Source organism: Pogona vitticeps, chromosome 2, assembly GCF_051106095.1.
Source record: "Pogona vitticeps strain Pit_001003342236 chromosome 2, PviZW2.1, whole genome shotgun sequence".
NCBI classification, from domain to species: Eukaryota; Metazoa; Chordata; class Lepidosauria; order Squamata; family Agamidae; genus Pogona; species Pogona vitticeps.
The window spans coordinates 85,471,445-85,490,784 of record NC_135784.1 but is presented as its reverse complement, the minus strand read 5'-3'; the positions used below and the strand labels follow the sequence as shown (position 1 = coordinate 85,490,784).

At 45.0% G+C, this 19,340-nt stretch overlaps 1 protein-coding gene across 4 annotated transcripts in view; it reads right to left on the bottom strand.

Annotated features, from left to right (window-relative positions):
• Positions 1-19,340, bottom strand: part of RGS14 (regulator of G protein signaling 14) — a 47,343-nt gene continuing 28,003 nt past the window's right edge. For 3 of the 4 annotated variants that reach the window (XM_020790375.3, XM_078385550.1, XM_078385551.1), the window contains one exon: positions 10,300-11,254. In XM_020790375.3, coding sequence (XP_020646034.3) covers positions 10,923-11,254 — 332 coding nt within the window. In that variant the 3' untranslated portion in view covers positions 10,300-10,922. Of the gene's footprint in view, positions 257-927; positions 985-2,375; positions 2,454-5,015; positions 5,136-10,299; positions 11,255-19,340 lie in introns of those variants that run through there. The other variant, XM_078385549.1, reaches the window with a different exon arrangement.

Genomic DNA, 19,340 nt, shown 5'->3' with positions numbered 1-19,340 from the left:
GATGTTCCAACTAACTTTATTTACCCAGATGTCATTTCACAGGGAAGACAGACAGTCAAACAGCAACAGCTGGACAGAAAGGACCACAGTGACATCCACAAGGCCACAAAGACTGAGCAACAAGGCCAAGCTAAGGAGCAGCACAAGCAGTGACCACAAATCCGCTCCTTGTAAACAAAACTGAAGCAGCTCCTGCTCCTCAGGTCTGCTCCTGCTCCTGCTGAGTGGCACTGGGTGCTGGCATAGGACAGGAAACCTGCAGAGCACAGTGAAATGGAAAAAGTTCAGAAGTAGGGAGGAAAAGCCGAGAATCTCCATCACAACCATACTTTCAAGGATGCCCCTCCTGACAAACAGACTCCTTGTTCATATAAGAACTCCTCTATGGTACATTCATTCCACAGAACCCTGGATACTGTGGGCCCTGGCAACACCATTTTCACCAAAAGTGCATAAACATACCCAGGGCTGACCTGAGGTGAATGGTAAGATGGCTGCCCACCCATTGCCCTTACAGTAGACTAATAATGGAATCTTACTTCAGCACAGATAATGAGCAGCATTCTCCACCACTCCTGAAGAGGCAAGCTAGCTTGGCATACCAAGTGACAGTAGTTCTGTCACATGGTATGGCTGCCCTAGATATCTACTCCCTCTCCACTGCAACTTTTCCAGCAATATTACTTGGACATCTGCCCCACATTTTTAAGGAACACCCACAGTGCTCATAGGATCCTCCTCTGGGGTTTGAAAATCCCTTGTGACCCAATATGAAACCCGTGCCCTCACCTTTGCCCCATCATTTTCCAAAATGGAGCAGAGGATACCATGTTTGGGACTTCTGAAACAGGCAATAGGTTATCCTCAGTTCATTGGCTTGTGCCAGGCTGGAGATACACTGAAATCTCAGTGAGTCAATGAACCTACCTTTGACTCATCTTCATCCATCTGGTTGGGCAAGGACTTCTGGGGAGTATGGAAGGCCTACAGCAAGAACCAGAACTGAGTTGAAACAAGATCCCTGGATTGTTCCAATCTGAAGCATAGTTTGAACTTTGGTGGCACTGCATCAAACATAGGCCACATCCTCTCACCACATTCATGGCAGAGTAGCCATTTACACTGGATGGATCTAGCAAAACTCTGAAACACAGGGTCTGGACTAGTACCTCTGATGACTCAGTTACAATGCCCCAACCTTCAGCTGTACTATGGGCCATGATCCAAGGACATAACACCACACTTCAGGATCTTAAGGGGCTGATCTGAATGTGAGACCAAGGTGTAAAAGACACGGAGAGTGCTTCTCTCAAGAAAGCCAGCTTGAATGAAGACCTCTCCTCTCCCAATAAATTAACATCATATCAAAGGCAAATAAATAGTCCCTTTATTGGGAGAAAGGTGGCACATAAATAATATAAAATAAAATGGGATTGGCAAATCTGCCTTGTATCAGCTCAGGGCATAAGAAACTAGAAGCTGGGAGTTCACTTCCCTGTTGTGCCTCCTTGTCAGGGGCTGAACCTGATGATCCATAAGGGCCCTTGCAGCTCTGTAGTTCTAAGAGTATTACTGAAGAGTGGCTTCCTTTCATCGGCTCTGTCATCCCTCTAAACAGAAATGTTGGAGATCAATCTTTCTACATGCAGTGGCCATGCTCTAAAAACAGACCTGTGGCTGTTTACCTTTCATTGTCTCAGAGAAAAGAGGGTTAAGGTTTTCAGGTTATAGGGAATCAAACTGGATTCCCCATTCAAACAGTAACCACAGAGAACTTTGAATTATCGATCTTCTGCCCTTGAAATTCTTCATACACTGAGCTAAGGTCTTACCAGCTCCCCAGATATGCCGCAAGGAAGCACCATTAAATACAGGCCTCCTCCTCACTGGTTATGAGTGGAAGGGGTTTCAGTCAAAAAATATCTGGAAAGCATGTTGTTGTCTATTCCAGTGTAAAATGAATTAAGTTGCCTAAAGAGGGCTAAGGATTCTCCTAGCTATCTGGCAAGGGCACACTGATAATGAGATCCTGAATGAATGGATTCACAATCTGGGATGCTCCTGCCAGTGGGAAGAGTAAACATTCATGGAAAAGCTGTAATGCAGCTTGCAAGACAAGCAAGGCAAGGGATGGAGAAGTCACATTCTCTGTGAACTGAAAGGGGAGATTTATTAATAGGTTGGACTCCTGGTGACTGGATCCATAAACTGTCCACTCATTTTGCCCTCAGTCTGCCCACTCACCCACCCCCGCTTCCCCTTGGCATTCCCTCACTAAAATGCCTGCGTTCTCACAGCCCTCCAGGAGATCCCTTGTGAATCTCACCATGCACTGTGGGCTCCTCACCCTGGTGGGTCTAGTCTAGCACAGTTACCTTCTTGGCAGGCTGGATCTCTTCTGTAGATTTAGATCGAGCTTTCACTCCTTGCTTCTGAGGGGAGCCGGATTGTTCCTAAGGAACCGGAAAGACATATAAAATGAGGGAAATGTGCTCTTCATAGAGTAGGAGCCACTTTAGTATGGCAAGATCTCATATCATGGCAGTCTACATCTGAATCATGAGAGGTGAGGCAAGTACAATGGGCCCACCTTATCTCTTTAACATAAGAGATAGGGTGGAAGGTAGAAAGGCACACAATGTTTGGCTACTGTGTCAAACATTTGGGCATGGCCACTGCAATAGGCCATGTCCAAATGCTTAACATAATGGCCCGACATTTTCATTTCAGCAAATACATGCTTCAAAAAACCAAATAGATGGTCATACCACATGGATATCACCAGACAGTCTATTTGATTTCTGTATTGACCATGTAATTGGAAGCAGGAGACGGAGAAGCTATTTTCTCTCACCGAAAACAAGACTGAGAACAGAATGTGGTACTTATCATGAACTATAAATATCAAACATTAAAGGAAGCTGAAAAAGAACACTAAAAGAATTGTAGCACCAATATACAATTCAAACAACATTCGTGATGAATTTAAAGTCCACATAAGTAACAGATTTGCATTACTAAACTCCATTGACCATGAGCCAGAAGAACTGTGTATTGAAAACAGATATTATTCAGGAAGAATGTAAAAATGCAATACATGTAGTAAAAAGAAAAGAAAAACCTAGACAGGTGACAGAAGAAAGAGTTAAAATTATAAAAGACAAATGAAAAGCAAAAAAAAAAAGGGTGAAAAAAAAGGCTCAGAATCCTGAATGTAGTTTTTCAGTGAATGTCATGTAGACTATAAGACCACTGCATTTCCCATGCAAACAATGTGATGCTCACATTGTTGCAGCAAAGGCTTTCACCTTATATAGAGTGAGAAGTACCTGATGTTTAAGCTGGATTTTGAAAAGGGATTGGTACTCATGAGATTATATTGCAAATATCTGCTGGCTACTGGAGTGCACCAAAGGGTTTCAGAAGATCAGTCTAAACTTTATAGACTATGAATCATGAGAAACTATGGATTGTTCTGAAAGAAATGGGTGTGCCTCAACACATTGTCCTGAGGTCTAATCTATATTGTTGACAAGAAACTATCATTTAGGACAGAATATGTAGAGACAAAATGGTTTCCTATAGGCAAAAATGTCTAATAAGGTGCATTTAATCCATTTATCTGTTCAGTCTGTGCACAGACCACATCATACAGAAAGCCAGACTAGATTTAGATGAAGGAGGACTGAATACTGGTGAAAGAAACATTAATTTAAGATATGCAGATGACATAAGATTGGCAGAAAGCATCAATAAATTGAAAGGACTTTTAGTGAAAGAAGAAAGTGCCAAAGCAGGATTATAGCTGAATTTTATGAAGACAAAAATCATGACTACAGAAGAACATGACAGCAGATAACAACAACTACAATTTAATACCATTAAGGCAGCGGTCCCCAACCTTTTTAGCCCCATGGATTGGCTGGGGGAGGCGGGGCACCTCCCTGTGCTTATGCGCATGCGCGAAGCACGCTCGTGTGCATGTACAAAGGGCGGCGCAGCACTCACTCAGGCGCTCACTTGGGCGTATGCGCAAAGAGCAGCGCAGTGATCATGAGGGCGCACAGTGCTCGTGCACATGCGCAAAGGGTGGCACAGCACTTGTGCACATGCACAAAGGGTGGTGCAGTGCACGTGTGGGCATGCATGTGCTCACGCACAGGCGTGAAAGGGCTTTGCAGGGGGGAGTGCATGTGGGGATGGAGGGGAGGCCTCTCTCCGTGGCCGAGTCTGGCTCAGGCCACGGACTGGCACCAGGCCACAGACTTGGGGTTGGGGACCTCTGCCTTAAGAAATATAAAATATTGTCAGTCCTTCCCCCTCCCGCTCGCCAAATCCTCAAATCCAACAGTATCTGGAAATTGTAATGGGGATGGGGAATAAAATTAGAATTTACCTTTGAATTTCTACAAGTAAATTGACCAGGGATTATGGGAGATGTAGTCTAAGAGGAATCCCTCCCCCAATAAGCCCCCTAATGCAGCCTTAATATTGTGCATAGCATTGTGGATTTCTACCAGATTATATTGGGCAAAAACGTGCAATGTAGCTGGTGGTGACACTAAATCTTCAGTCTTGTTTAAAAAAAAAAACATTATTTGGATTTTACATGCTACAATTGTTGCTAGATCAGTGGTTCCCAATCTTGGGTCACCAAGGTGTTCTTGGACTGTAATTCCCAGAAGCCTTCACCATGAGCTGTGCTGGCTGGGATTTCTGGAAGTTGTAGTCTAGGAACACCTGATAACAAGGTCGGGAATTACTGTTGTAGATTATATTCTCCACTTTAGTCTCAGAGGAACTGAGCCTCTACAGCAGGAAAGAGAACGCATAGGTTTCTAGATAATGTTGGACTGTGGCTCCCATCAGCCCTAACACTGTCGAGTAATACACCATATGATAGTTTATGCAGTCCAACAACGTCTGGAACTTGTGTCCTGAAGAGTCATGTGTCATGGTAGAGTAGCATTTGCAATTAATAAGCTCTCTGGGAAGAGAGCTGCCTGAATTTTCACCTGAAATATACTTTTGAGTCTCCCCACCATAGGATGCTTCTTCCAGTACCTTTGAGTTCAACTCCATGGCTCCTTCCAGATTAGTAATGTTGCTGCTGATCTCTGGCCAGAAGGAAGATGCTGCAAGGAAGATGCACAACATCTGAGAAACCAGCTTTCCTCCTCAACGCTGCCCCCACCTCCTTCCCTTTTTGGGCACAATACAAACCTAAAGGCAAACAAGTATCTAACAGCAACTTGCTAACAGCAATTGCTTGACACCACAGAAAATACAGATTAAACTCCTGGTAACCTTTTTTTCTTTTCTTTTCTTTTCTTTTTTTTTTCTTTTTTTTTCTTTCTTTTTTTTTTTTTTTTGCAATTTGAGTGCTGGAGCCGACTACCACTCACTAAAACAAACAAAAATTGCTACCCTACCCAAACATCTACAGGAAGTTTGCCTGCATCTCCTGCAACAAATGAGAAATGGCAGCATGTTTTTGCACTGAACACAAGGTGGCTACTGTCTCACCAATGCACATCTTCTGCTGCTTCCTGGACAGTGAGGCTTCTTCTACATTAGAAGATAAGGGTTATGATCCCTTTAAATATTTATTAGGCTCCCTGTCTGTGTTTGTGTTAGTCCTATCTTACATGAAGATGTATATCCTATAGCTGTCATTTCCACTTGGACATTTTGCAGACATGCTGCTGTTGTTTAGTCATTAAGTCGTGTCCGACTCTTTGTGACCCCCTAGACCAGAGCATGCCAGGTCCACCTGTCTTCAATTTTTTGTCTACCATTTTTTTGTCCTTTATCAAAATGTTTCTTTCATATCTCCAGTTGTCTTGAACAGATATTGGTTTTTCTCTTTCTATTATTTTCCTCTATTTCTTTGCACTGTTCATTTAAGAAGGCCCTCTTGTCTCTCCTTGCTATTCTTTGGAAGTCTGCATTCAATTTTCTGTAACTTTCCTTATCTCCCATGCATTTTGTTTCCCTTCTCTGCTATTTGTAAGGCCTCACTGGACAGCCATTTTACTTTCTTACGTTTCCTTTTCTTTGGGATGGTTTTTGTTGCTGCCTCCTGTACAATGTTATGAGCCTCCATCCATAGTTCTTCTGGCATCTGTCCACCAAATCTAGTTCCATAAATTTGTTCTTCACTTCCACTGTGTACTCATAAGGGATTTGGTTTAGATTATACCCGATTAGCCTAGTGGTTTTTTCTACTTTCTTTAGTTTGAGTTTTGATCAGAGCTACAATCAGCTCCAGGTCTTGTTTTTGCTGACTGTCTAGAGCTTCTCCATCTTTGACTGCAGAGAACATAATCAATCTGATTTCGGTATTGCCCACCTTGTGATGTCCATGTGTAGAGCCGCCTCTCGTTTACAGACATATGGGTAGCTTAATTCATGTGTTAAGCTTGTGATTTCTTGATCCTCGGGAAAATCCCACTGAATTGTGGCTTTATTTTTCTCTCCCACACCTCCCTGTTCCTTTCCTTTTTTTTCATCATTCTATCAGTATAAAAAAATTATTCCTTTAAAAAGGCTAACTTGGCTAGTAGTTTAATCTCTTTTCCACAGTGCTGATGGCAACATCTTTCATCTCACTGGAGGACATCAGGATGAGTTTCAGGGCCCAGAGCAAGTTGACTAAAACACACCGCTCTGTTTACCAGCAGAGAAGAATGGCTGGGAGTGGTTTAACTACAGATGCCCCCTTCACATCACTGCTCCAGCCATCTGGTGGCAACTCCTTCCTTCTGCCCCATGGTAACCCAATCTCTCCTACCACCTGAAGCAGAAAATGCCACTCCTTCTCCATCCTTCCAGGTGTGCATGTGTATTTGCCACTGCTCTCTCTGCTGCCTTTCTTCTCATTGTTACCAACTGCCTGCTGATGATCGCTGTCCTCATTGCAGAGACCAAGTGCCCGTCCTGCCCACTCTACTTAGAAACCCACCACCTGCTTTTAGCTGAAGAAGGTGCTGGATCAGGTAGCTGCCTGATCCACTGATGATGATCCTGCCCTTGTGTGGACACACAAAAAACAGGCAAGCAGGGAGAAAAGGGGGTGTCAGGGGGTACAGTACATTGAAGCATAGACGGGAGGCTGGCCCGACCCTACCGAGAGAGTAGTAAAATTAGCCAGCCCCTACATCCTGGTACTTGAGTGAGTACCTCACTTTTCGTAGCCCTGGAGTTGCCTACCTACAGTATACTGTATAGAAGATTTTTGGAAATCACTGCAAAGAGTCTGTTTCTCTGCTTTCCTGCCTGGCCCCTGTCACAAGGATCCTATTGCTGTCACTGAAGTCTCCTCCTCCACAAAGACAAAGCAAGACACCCTGTTTTCTGTACTTTTCCTCATCTCCCTCACACCATGGCCACAGTCGCTGCCTTCCCAGTCCCTTCTCCCTACCTGTAAAGGTGTTTTTCAGCTCAGGTTGGTGAAGCGGTGGAGGTCCTCTTCCACCTTGTAAGCCCCCTGCGTTTTCCCACTGTTTTACCGACTTGCATTAAAGGGTCTGGGACACTCTGTCCCCGAATGTCTCTTGATTTCTAGTTCTGGGAGGAGACGTTCCCCTGTGGGCGCCTGGTCTCCTCAAAGGAAAAGACACTGAAATGGCTAGTCAAAACCAAGTGCTCACAAGAGCAACTACTTTCCCCTCTTGAAAATGTAATGCGGGCCAGGCAAGGAAGCCTCCTCTCTCCCGTCTCATTTTCAGGGAGCTCCGAGGTGAGGAGGGAGCTCTCCGGCCCGCTTCCTCGCTCGAAAACCCAGCTACAAACCATGAATTAGGCTTTGCCGAAGATGTCTCTCACATCGGGGGCGGGCGCGGGGCGGGGCGGGGGAAGGGGAGAGAGAAACTAGTCTCCCGCTCAAATGCCTGGTCCCTGGACGGGCGCCTCCGCGGTACGAATACGGCTGTGCGTAGCTCCTCACACACAGCCTCTCTTCCCCCCAGAGGTGTTCCGGAGAGAACCGAACTTATCCACAAGAGGCTAACCCTGTCCCCTTTAAGCACCGTTTCTAGACAACACAGAAGGCGTGTCAAGAATGCTCGTCAGAACGTAGCCCAGGCAGGGCAAAGCAAAGGTCAACTCCATTTCGGAAGGCAGGATTTGGGACTGTTCTCCTTGTTGGTCGCCCAAGGTCTGTTGGCTAAAACAGCCCAAGTTTTAGGACTCCTCCACAGAGACGAGACCTCCCCTCGTGGGTGGGAGTTGCGGGACTGTGGCCCATCCAAGCAAACCCCACCACGAGAACAGGAAAAAACGAAAACCAACATCCAGTCGGCGGCACCAACATCGAAGCGGCCGCTACGGAGGAGCAAGGCCACCCACGCCCCCGCCGCTGTCCCGTAGCGCCCCCTAGCGCTGAAGGGAGGAAACGCTCGCCGTGGTCACCCCCGGGAAAGATTTGCAGGCGACTCTACTCCTGGCGAGCACAGCGCCCCCTAGCGAGGTTTAGCCACGGGCGTGAGTGCAATAACTCTGCACAGTGAGAGACACCCCCTCTCCACACCGTGAATGGACGGATGGATGGATGAATGAATAAATGAATGAATGACCCCTCCTCCTTCAACGTAGGCACTCGGATTCTTGCTGCTGCTGCTGCCTGTCGCCCCCCAACCCCCAAGAAGGCCAGCTCGCCTTGGCTGGCTGCCTACCTGGCTGGAGGGCTGTATGTCGCTGCGGCTAGCGGGGGCTCCTGCCGTCCGAGATCGGAGCCTGCACTGCTTCTTCTCTCCCCCCCCCCAACTCCCGCCACCTCCCCGCTCTCATTCAGGTGGTGAGGGGCTGGCACTTGCGGTCAGGGGCAGCCAATGGGGAAGGCGCCGCCGCCGCCTCCGCCTTGCTTAGCATGCGAGGCGGCGGCTCCGACCCTCGATTCGCAGCAGGCAGTTGAGTCGTGAGGCTGAGCGGAGAGAGGACGGAGGTGGTTCTTCCTCGCTTAGAGATGCTGAATAACTCCTTTCCACCCCGCTCGTTGGCCCTTTCTTTCTTCTCCAAATAGAAAGGCTTGACTCCCAAAGGCTTAACAGATGTCGCAGGGTGTAGGCGGCTGATGATCCTGACCTGTCTGTGAGGTGGGGATGAGGGCTAATGCGTCAGCCGAAAACTAGGGTTTCCAAAATCTCTCTCCCCCCCCCTTTTTTAAAAACATATAGTATTTGCTTCTCCTCAGAGCATACTTCCACTCTTTCGTGGTGGTGGAAGCGGGACGAGGTCTCACCAGACAGAGACACACACGACAGGATCCACCAGTGGCTATCCCGTGCGGGTTTGGCGATTGCCACAGCGATGTGTGTATATTGGCGCCACACGTAACTGGATGCATCCGCAGAATTCAAATCGCCACTCGGAAATCTTGGGTCACTCATCTTCTCTAAACATGGCTCTAACTCACACGGTTATTGTAAGAACTACTTGCCGGGAGCTTCCGGGAGGAAAGGTGAGCTATAGGTGCAATAGACAGATAAACAAAATGCATTCTTTCCTGGGGCTTCTGGAAATAGACTAGGGTCCTAGTGATTAAATGGCCAAAGTCCCAGCAGGGACTCCTCCTGCCCCCCTGCCCTGGAGAAGGTACCGGCGCGCGCTGGAGCCGTCCCGGGAAGGGCTCGCTCGCAGAAGACCCAGCGGGCAACGCAGCCCCTGCTTCCTGATCAGCCTTCCTACATACCCGGCAGACCAGCTGGAAAAAGGTTAGCTGTTTATCTGATCCGCGGTTGGAACAAACGGGATGGCATGGCCTCCTTGAGAGCAACGACACAGGCAGGGGAAGAGCGGAGCCCCACCACCACCCGTAACGCATTGCCAACAACCTATTGAATAACAAGTAACACCCCCCCCCTCCATCCTTGGGAGAATGGTCTTCAACTAAACCGGTCCCTGGTGTCAAAACCGTTGGGGACCCACTGTATGATACCAGTCAATGTTTTTATAATTTTGATTGACTGTGCCTGGTGTTTAATAATAATAATAATAATAATAATAATAATAATAATAATAATAATAATAATAATAATAATAATAATAATAATAATAATAATAAATTTCTCCTACTTGAGTTAAAAAAATACCTTTAGCACCCAAAATATTTTGCCTGAGTTGGTTACCTCACTCTGCCTAATAGGATGATTTGGCTAATAGTAGGATGATTTGGCTCTGGATGGTAGGGACCTTGCAGAGTGAGAAAACAGATCTGTCCTCACAGTTCTTGAATCTCACTGCATGGATAGAAATGTTCCCGTCTTTCTCATACTCTACCAATGGCAGGAAATGCACAAACACAGAGAGACACGATTTAATCCACAGTGTATCTTACATTTTACAAATACTGAAAATTACAAACTATATACAGGGCAGGCATCATCATACCACTAGCCACAGGGGTGCTGGTTGCCACTGGAGCAGTCGCGGGCAGTTGTTTTACAACACAAAGCAACACCTTACAATAGTCTGGTTTAACAAAGGAGCAACACTGGTCATATTCTGCCCTGCCAGTATGGGCAGTGTCAAGGTGGGAGGGGGTGGAAAGATTTCTGAAACACTGGGAGAACCCATGTCCATTCTTGGAAGACAGGCAGCAGCAGGGCAGGGAGATGATTGTTCCCTAGAGCTGTATGTGAGCCCTTGCTGGGCCTTAAGCCACATTCTTAAACCAGAAGAGAAGTCTTGTGTGAGGCAAGTCATGATAGGATATAATAGACAATGAATACAAATGATCTCGCCTCCATGCATGGACAAAATGTTATTTTTTAAGACTACAACTCCCAGAATTCCCCCAGCCAGTGTGGGTGAGGGTTTCTATGGATTGAGGGCCCAAAAATAAGTTTTCAAAGCTCTGCCAAGGAACAGGCAGAGAAGACGTCTTAGAAAGAGCCAGGATGGGGGCAGGTTCTTGGCATAGATCACATAGCTGAAGGTTTTCCAGCAGTACCCAATGATGATGATGATGATGGCAATGATGGTGATGACGGACTTTGTGTTTGCATCTTCAAAACAGGAACAGCCTGGGATTGTTGTGACTGTTCCAGAGACCGAGTAGCAGAATCTGCAACTGGGACCTTAGGTATGCATTCCTTCTCTTGGTCCAAGCTGGGTGAAGAGTGGTCTGGGCAAGAAATGCCACTTTGTTCAGGCACCTGGAGGAAGTCTGGCAGTACTAGATCCTCTTTGGACAATAGCCCACGCTGGTCATTGACTCTGGTGTTCTGGACGCGGTTTAGGAGCTCCACTAGCCCTGCAATTGGAAAGAGAAATCATTCACTGTAGATCTAGCAGTCTAATTCAGAAATCAGATTGCTAGATCTACATCTACAATCTAATTCCAAAGCCAACTGCACCAGAGCACAGAGTGCTGTCCTCTGAAGATGCCGGCCACAGAGACTGGCGAAACGTTAGGAAGAACAACCTTCAGAACACAGCCAAAGAGCCCGAAAAACCCACAACAACCATTAGATCCCGGCCGTGAAAGCCTTCGCGAATACACTAATTCAGAAACTTCACACACAGACACACACTGTTCTTCCTCCCCACACAAATGTCAGTCTTCTTTTTTTCCACTTTTTCTATTACTCTAGCATTGTGACATATTTGTCTGCATAAGAAACTTATATCAGTTGTATACCTCTTTAATTCCCATGGCCCCTGAGAAGAGATCGTGATATGGATCCTAACAATTCTGTTTTGGAGATCTTTTGGTCTCTGCAAAGGAGGAACTACCATTCCCAGACTTTGCTTTGGAAATGGAATTACTATGAAAATCCATTTAACGCTGCAGTCCTATATACAGTACACATTAATCACAGTCTCCAATGAGTAGACCCATATATAGATATGTCCTCTAGGTAGAGCTCTAACTAGGCATGGATAAGAATATGTGTTCTAAGACTTTTCTGTAGCCATGGAACAAGGAGGTATTTTCTCCCGTCTATTGATCCATTTGCTTAGCTGTTTATTCTCTTGGTTCTATAAAGTTGGAGAGAATCTCCCTCCTCCATTCAGTTTTCTCTTCTGCATTGATCCTTGCTTCTATACTTTCTGTCAACTACTTCCCAACAGCTAATTAGCAGAGAGGCTGGAGCAACAGCAAGCAACTACTTTGCAGGAAACTGCAGCAACATGAGCAGTTTCTCCAATATGTATCATAAGCCATGAAGCTACTTAAACTTTTGTTTTATCCAGACTACACAGATTAGTTCAACAAGTACCTCTAGAACAACAACATAGCAGCAGCATTTGGATGTAACGGATGGGAGTGACCACATAGGTCATTTTGTGATGCAAAAGACTGCTATATTACTATTTCTTGCTTGGTAAACAAAATACTGCCCTCCCTCCAAAAAATGCAAGGACAGATGCTCATTCTAATGTTGAAGAAAGAGAGCACCCAGAGTCTGAAATAAAAGCACTCAGAAGCCTTTAATGTTAGCTGGAGCAGCGGTCGCCAACCTTTTTGGGACTGCAGACCGTTTTGGGGTTGTGGGTTCCGTGTGCAGACCGGTTGGGGGGCAGGGGGATGCTTGCAGAGGGCCATGTCATGCTTGCAGAGGGCCTTGTCACACTTGTGCGCATGCTGTAATTCATGGTCTCAAACTAGGAGTGCCAAAGGACTAGGAGTGAAACCTTCAGAGAATATATGAGATTGTTTAAAAAAACCCAAAAAACCACAGAATCCCCAAATGAATTCCTGACAAGGCTCAAGGATGGCTTTCACCGGTACACTCACCTTGATCTGGATTTGGAATCAACAGCCAGCTGTGCTACAGGTGAAGCTCCAAAAGCACCCAGCCATGTGTGACTGCAGCCACTGAACTGCCCGAGTCCTGCAGCTGGTCTGGTCAGACAGCTACGCATCAGCTGTAGCACAGCTACACAAAAGCACTTTGCACATGTCTCTCTGCTGTCTGTCTACTCATTGTCTAAGATACAGGGTTGCTTCTGAGGAGAGATATCTGCTCAATAAAATGCTATATACAACAACTCTGAGTCAAGTTTCTTTATTAGACAAGGTAGCTCAGGGCTGTGCTCCTAGGGAAGGATATTGCAGGAAAAAGGGAGAGACACAAACCCTTTTTTCATTGATAATGATGGGAAGGGTGGGAAGGAATGGATGGTTTGCAAATCATGAGCTGTGTGAATGGGATGACTCATAAGGGTGAGGGGGCTGGGAAGACACTGGCATGGATACAGGCTGGTGCCCTAATCATCAGACAAGAGGTAGGGGGTGTTACATACAGCACTGATGTTACCTGTCTGTCATGGGTTTGGAGGGAAAGTTCCAGCCTATGGGGAGTGGAAGGCGGGACATCAGGAGGAGGGGCTGTACTGTATATATATGTGGAGCTTGTGTGAAGAAGGAGGAGAAGCTGGAGAAGAGCTGAGAGAAGAAGCTTGAGTGGGAGTCTGTGTGTCAGACAGGGTACTACTGTGTGTCAGTCAGTACCAACCTGATAGGTTCAGGTGTCCGTATGGTTAGCCAGAACTGATAGGTTCAGGGTCTGTGCTTCAAGTTAAGTGTTCTGTGTGAACCAAACTGTGTGTATGTATGATTGAGACTAAGCCACGTTACTGTATCTTATTCACTTGATCATTTTATTTTCCCTGTGTGTTGGTTAAATAAACCTTATTCCTTTATTTGTTAAAAATCCATCCCTGGTCTGTGTGACTTCTTATAGGGAATGGTTGGTGGCAGCTTAGTGAAACTGTGGCATATCCCAGTAGGTCTGGGTTTGTCACAGGGGGTAGGCAAGATATCACTGGGATGGATACAAGCTGGCCCCACCAATCATGAGCCAAGAGGCGAGGGTGGGAGGGATTCAAATCCCCCCCCCAATCATGAACCAGGAGGTAAGGGGCAGGTGGATTGACAGTGGTAGGGATTCAAGCTGGCCCTCCAATAATAAGCCACAAATTTAGTATTGTAGAAGGGGCCCAAGCTGCCCAATCATGAGTAAAAGCAGAAGGGAGAGTCCAAATGTAAACTCAACATTACCCAACCAGGAAGGAGAGTAGGAAGATGGACAGTGAAAGGGCCAGGCCTTGAACTGTGTAGAGTTGTGTAGAGTTGTGTCAGATGGACAACAGACTATAGGATCCCTGGAAAGCACAGCCTAAGAATTCTTGCCTGAAGTATAACTTTACACAGCTCTAGTCACTAACCTTGCCACTAATCATGAGCTAGGGCAGGGGGAAGAGGGAGTAATGTGAGGCCATCATATAGATCATTAAACAGAAGTTTTCTTTGGCTGCCTCTTGTAGTTCTCTCAGACAATGGGGTGGGTGGACGTTTAAATGAAAGGCAGATGTCATGGGGGCCTCTTGACTGCACCAGATGCACTAGGAGGGGCATAGCCATCTACAGCGCAAACTGGTGTTGCAGTGGTTTCATGGCAGCTGCAGAAAAGACTTGCATTTGGGGGAAATAGCACACTGCACCTTTAACAGGCATCTCCCTCTTAATTGTGAGAGTCTAGTTCAGCCAACCTAAGGCCAGTCTGGCTAGTTAGGATTGTGCCCTAAGTCAGGACAAGAAAAAGGAAGGAGGATTTATTTTAGTGCTAACATTTTCTGAATTAGGACAAGGGTTCTGTGACATAAATAGTGCTTTGAATCACAATTAGTTCTCCAACATCTTCTAATATTCCATTCTTGACTCTTGACCTAAAAAGGAGTAGGTACATAGCTTCACGTCATTAACTAAGATAGTTAATGGATGCTCATTTGGAGATACTACTTATCATTTATGAGCTTATAAGAAAAAGAAAACATCCCGACAGCAGCCCATGCAGAAGTATTTATGATCCACAGGACAAGACTTATTTCACTCTTGCAAGCAGCCTTAAGTTGGGCTTAAGAGTGTGAGAGATATTTAAATAACTATTGACATACTGCTGAGGAAATAATGAATGAAGGTGTCACATGACCTCTGAGGTCACATGATTGCTGGAGCAAGAGTGTTCTAAGTTCTTGACAGTTGGCTTTTTCCCACTTGCTGCTTTCCTGCCTCAACAGTCATTGGGAGCAGAGTGACTTAGAGAGACCTTGGCTTTTCAAAATTATTTGTTGTTGTTTAGTCGTTAAGTCGTGTCTGACTCTTTGTGACCCCATTGGACCAGAGCATGCCAGGCCCCCCTGTCTTCCACTGCCTCCTGGAGTTTGGTGACATTTATGTTGGTAGCTTCAGTGACACTGTCCAACCATCTCATCCTCTGTTGTCCCCTTCTCTTGCCTTCACACTTTCCTAACATCAGCGTCTTTTCCAGGGAGTCTTCTCATGAGATGTCCAAAGTATTGGAGCCTCAGCTTAAGGATCTGTCCTTCCAGTGAGCACTCAGGGTTGATTTCCTGCAAGATGAATAGGTTTGTTCACTTTGCAGTCCAGGGGACTCTCAAGTGTCGCCTCTAGCACCACAATTCAAAAGCATCAATTCTTCGGCGGTCAGCTTTCTTTATGGTCCAGCTCTCACTTCCACACATCATTACAGGATGAACCATAGTTTGACTATGTGGACCTTTGTCGGCAAGGTGATGTCTCTGCTTTTTTAGATGCTGTCTAGGTTTCTCATTGCTTTCCTCGCAAGACGCAGGCGTCTTTTAATTTTGTGGCTGCTGTCACCATCTGCCATGATCACGGAGCCCAAGAAAGTCAAATCTGTCACTGCCTACATATCTTCCCATTCTATTTGCCAAGAGGTGATGGGACCAGTGGTCATGATCTTAGTTTGTTGGATGTTGAGCTTCAGACCATTTTTGCACTCTCCTCTTTCACCCTCATTAAGAGGTTCTTTAATTCCTCCTCACTTTCTGCCATCAGAGTGGTATCATCTGCATATCTGAGGTTGTTGATATTCCAGCAATCTTAATTCTGGCATGGGATTCATCCAGACCTACCTTTCGCATGATGCATTCTGCATGTAAGTTAAATAAGCAGGGACACAATATACAGCCTTGTCGTACTCCTTTCCCAATTTTCAACTAATCAGTTGTTCCATATCCAGTTCTAACTGTTGCTTCCAGTCCCACATACAGATTTCTCAGGAGATAAAGTGGTCAGGCACTCCCATTTCTTTAAGGACTTGCCATAGTTTGCTGTGGTCCACACAGTCAAAGGCTTTTGCATAGTCAATGAAGCAGAAGTAGATGTTTTTCTGAAACTCTCTGGCTTTCTCCACATTCCAGCACATGTTAGCAATTTGGTCTCTAGTTTCTCTGCCCCTTCGAAATCCAGCTTGTACTTCTGGGAGTCCTCGGTCCACATACTGCTGAAGCCTACCTTTTAGGATTTTGAGCATAACCTAGCTAGCCTGTAAATTAGTACAATTGTACGGTAGTTGGAGCATTCTTTGGCATTGCCTTTTCTAGGGATTGGGATGTAGACTGATCTTTTCCAGTCTTCTGGCCACTGCTGAGTTTTCCAGACTTGCTGGCATATTGATGTAACACCTTAAAAGCGTCATCTTTTAAGATTTTAAATAGTTCAACTGGAATGCCATCACCTCCACGGGCCTTGTTTTTAGCCAAGCTTTCTAAAGCCCACTTGACTTCACTCTCCAGGATGTCTGGCTCAAGGTCAGCAACCACAATATCTGGGTTGTCTGGGACATCTGGATCTTTCTGGTATAATTCCTCTATATATTCTTGCCACCTCTTCTTGATGTCTTCTGCTTCTCTGAGATCCCTACCATTTTTGTCCTTTATCATCTTTGCACAAAAGGTTCCTTTAATATCTCCAATTTTCCTGAACAGATTTCTGGTTTTTCCTTTTCTGTTATTTTCCTCTATTTCTTTGCATTGTTCATTTAAGAAGGCCCTCTTGTCTCTCCTTGCTATTCTTTGGAAGTCTGCATTCAATTTTCTGTAACTTTCCCTATCTCCCTTGCATTTTGTTTCCCTTCTCTTCTCTGCTATTTGTAAGGCCTCGTTGGAGAGCCACTTTGCTTTCTTGCATTTCCTTTTCTTTGGGATGGTTTTTCTTGCTGCCTCCTGTACAGTGTTACGAGCCTACATCCGTAGTTCTTCAGGCACTCTGCCCACCAAATCGAGTTCCTTAAATCTGTTATTCACTTCCACTGTGTATTCATAAGGGATTTGGTTTAGGTTATACCTGAGTGGCCCAGTGGTTTTTCCTACTCTCTTCAGTTTAAGCTTGAATTTTGCTATGAGAAGCTGATGGAGCCACAATCAGCTCCAGGTCTTGTTTTTGCTGACTGTCTAGAGCTTCTCCATCTTTGGCTGCAGAGAATATAATCAATCTGATTACGGTATTGCCCATCTGGTGATTTCTATATGTAGAGTCACCTCTTGTGTTGTTGGAAAAGATTTTTTGTAATGACCAGCTTGTTATCTTGACAAAACGATATTAGCCTTTGCCCTGCTTCATTTTGAACTCCAAGGCCAAACTTTCCTGTTGTTCATTTTGTCTCTTGACTCCCTACTTTAGCATTCCAGCCCCCTCTAATGGCTAGAACATCTTTCTTTGGTGTCAGTTCTAGAAGGTGTTGTAAATCTTCATAGAATTGGTCAATTTCTGTCTCCTCAGCATTGGTGATTGGTGCATAAACTTGGATTAGTGTGATGTTGAAAGGTAATGGATTCATATTGAAATTCTATCATTTTTGAGACTGTATCCCATTACAGCTTTTCCCACTCTTTTGTTGACTATGAGGGCTACTCCATTCCTTCTATGGGATTCTTGCCCACAATAGTAGATATGATAGTCATCTGAATTGAATTTGCCAATTCCTGTCCATTTTAGTTCACTGATGCCCAGGATGTCAACGTTTATTCTTGCCATCTCCTGTTTGACCACATCCAGCTTACGAAGGTTCATAGATCTTACATTCTAGGTTCCTATGCAGTATTTTTCTTTGCACCATCGGACTTTCCTTTCACTTCCAGGCACGTCCACAGCTGAGCGTCCTTTTGGCTTTGGCCCAACCACTTCATTAGCTCTGAAGCTACTTATACTTGCCCTTTGCTCTTCCTCAGTAGGGTCCCATCTTCTAGTGTCATATCTTTTAGCCTTTTGTTTCTGTTCATGGGGTATTCTTGGCAAAGATACTGGAGTAGCTTGCCAATTCCTACTCCAGGTGGATTGCATTTAGTCGGAACTCTCCACTATGTCCTGTCCGTCTTGTGTGTCTCTGCAAGGCATAGCCCATAGCTTCTCTGAATTACTCAAGCCCCTTCGCCACGACAAGGCAGCAATCCATGAAGGAGCAAAATTGCTTACATTTACCTTTCATCCGGGCTTAACTGTGGACTTTCTCAGCCATTCAGGTTCATAGTTTGTAGAGATGTACTCTGTATATGGACAGGATTGCTTCCTATTTTTCTATATCTCTGGAAACTACATTAAGGCATTGCCTGGGTAGGGTAGGTTTAAGATGGTGAGGTCTGGCAGGGTAGTTGATGTGGTACTTTTGAGAGGTTGCTGTTGTTTTTTAATGGAGATAAATGGGTTTGTTAGGGGGCAGCCAGATGTAAGCTGGATTTCAATAACAGACTTCCCACACAGATGGGAAAGAGTAGCATTTATGGGATGCTTTTCTAGGTGAACCCTTTCTGATAGAGCCGTGGGTGTAGTTGTTGGAAATGAAACAGAAATGTTACATTTCTGAAACATTTGCCCACTCTGCATGATTAATCTGTGTATTTCATCCCTAGCATTCATTAGATTGTATTTGGTTAATCTCTTTCTTTAGTAACCATAATTAGAAAAAAGTTTTTGTTTATGTTGTTCAGAAATGAATAACATACGTCTTTACATATTGTTTCCAAGTCTGAAGAGTTCCAAATATTATTGTGCCTGAAATATTTACCCATTTAATGTGTTAATATGCCAGGATCTATTGACTTGTTCAGCTTAATAGTTCTCTTTCCAGGTTGATTTCTCTTGTATTTATTTCTATATTCATAGTGTTAATTACTTGCTCAAAATTTAAAGAAATAGTGGTTTATAGATTTTCTAATTGCTAGCGTGCTAAGAAGAGTCGGAGACGACTTCCTGTAGAATGGAACACAGCAATAGTAGTACCTTTATTCAAAAAAGGACTAAGAGATGAGCCGGCAAACTATCACCCTATTGGTCTCTTAAACATATGCAGTAAACTATATGCTAGGCATCTGCAGGACAAATTTGAGACCTGGTTGATCGAAGAAAATAGGATTGCTGTAGAGCAAGCTGGTTTTAGAGAGTGTAGATCCATTATGGACCACTGTCTTATTATTCAACATCTTATAGAGAAATATGCGGCAAAAGGCCCAACCTCATTATATGCTGCATTTGTCGATCTGAAAGCGGCTTTTGATTCAATCTCGAGACA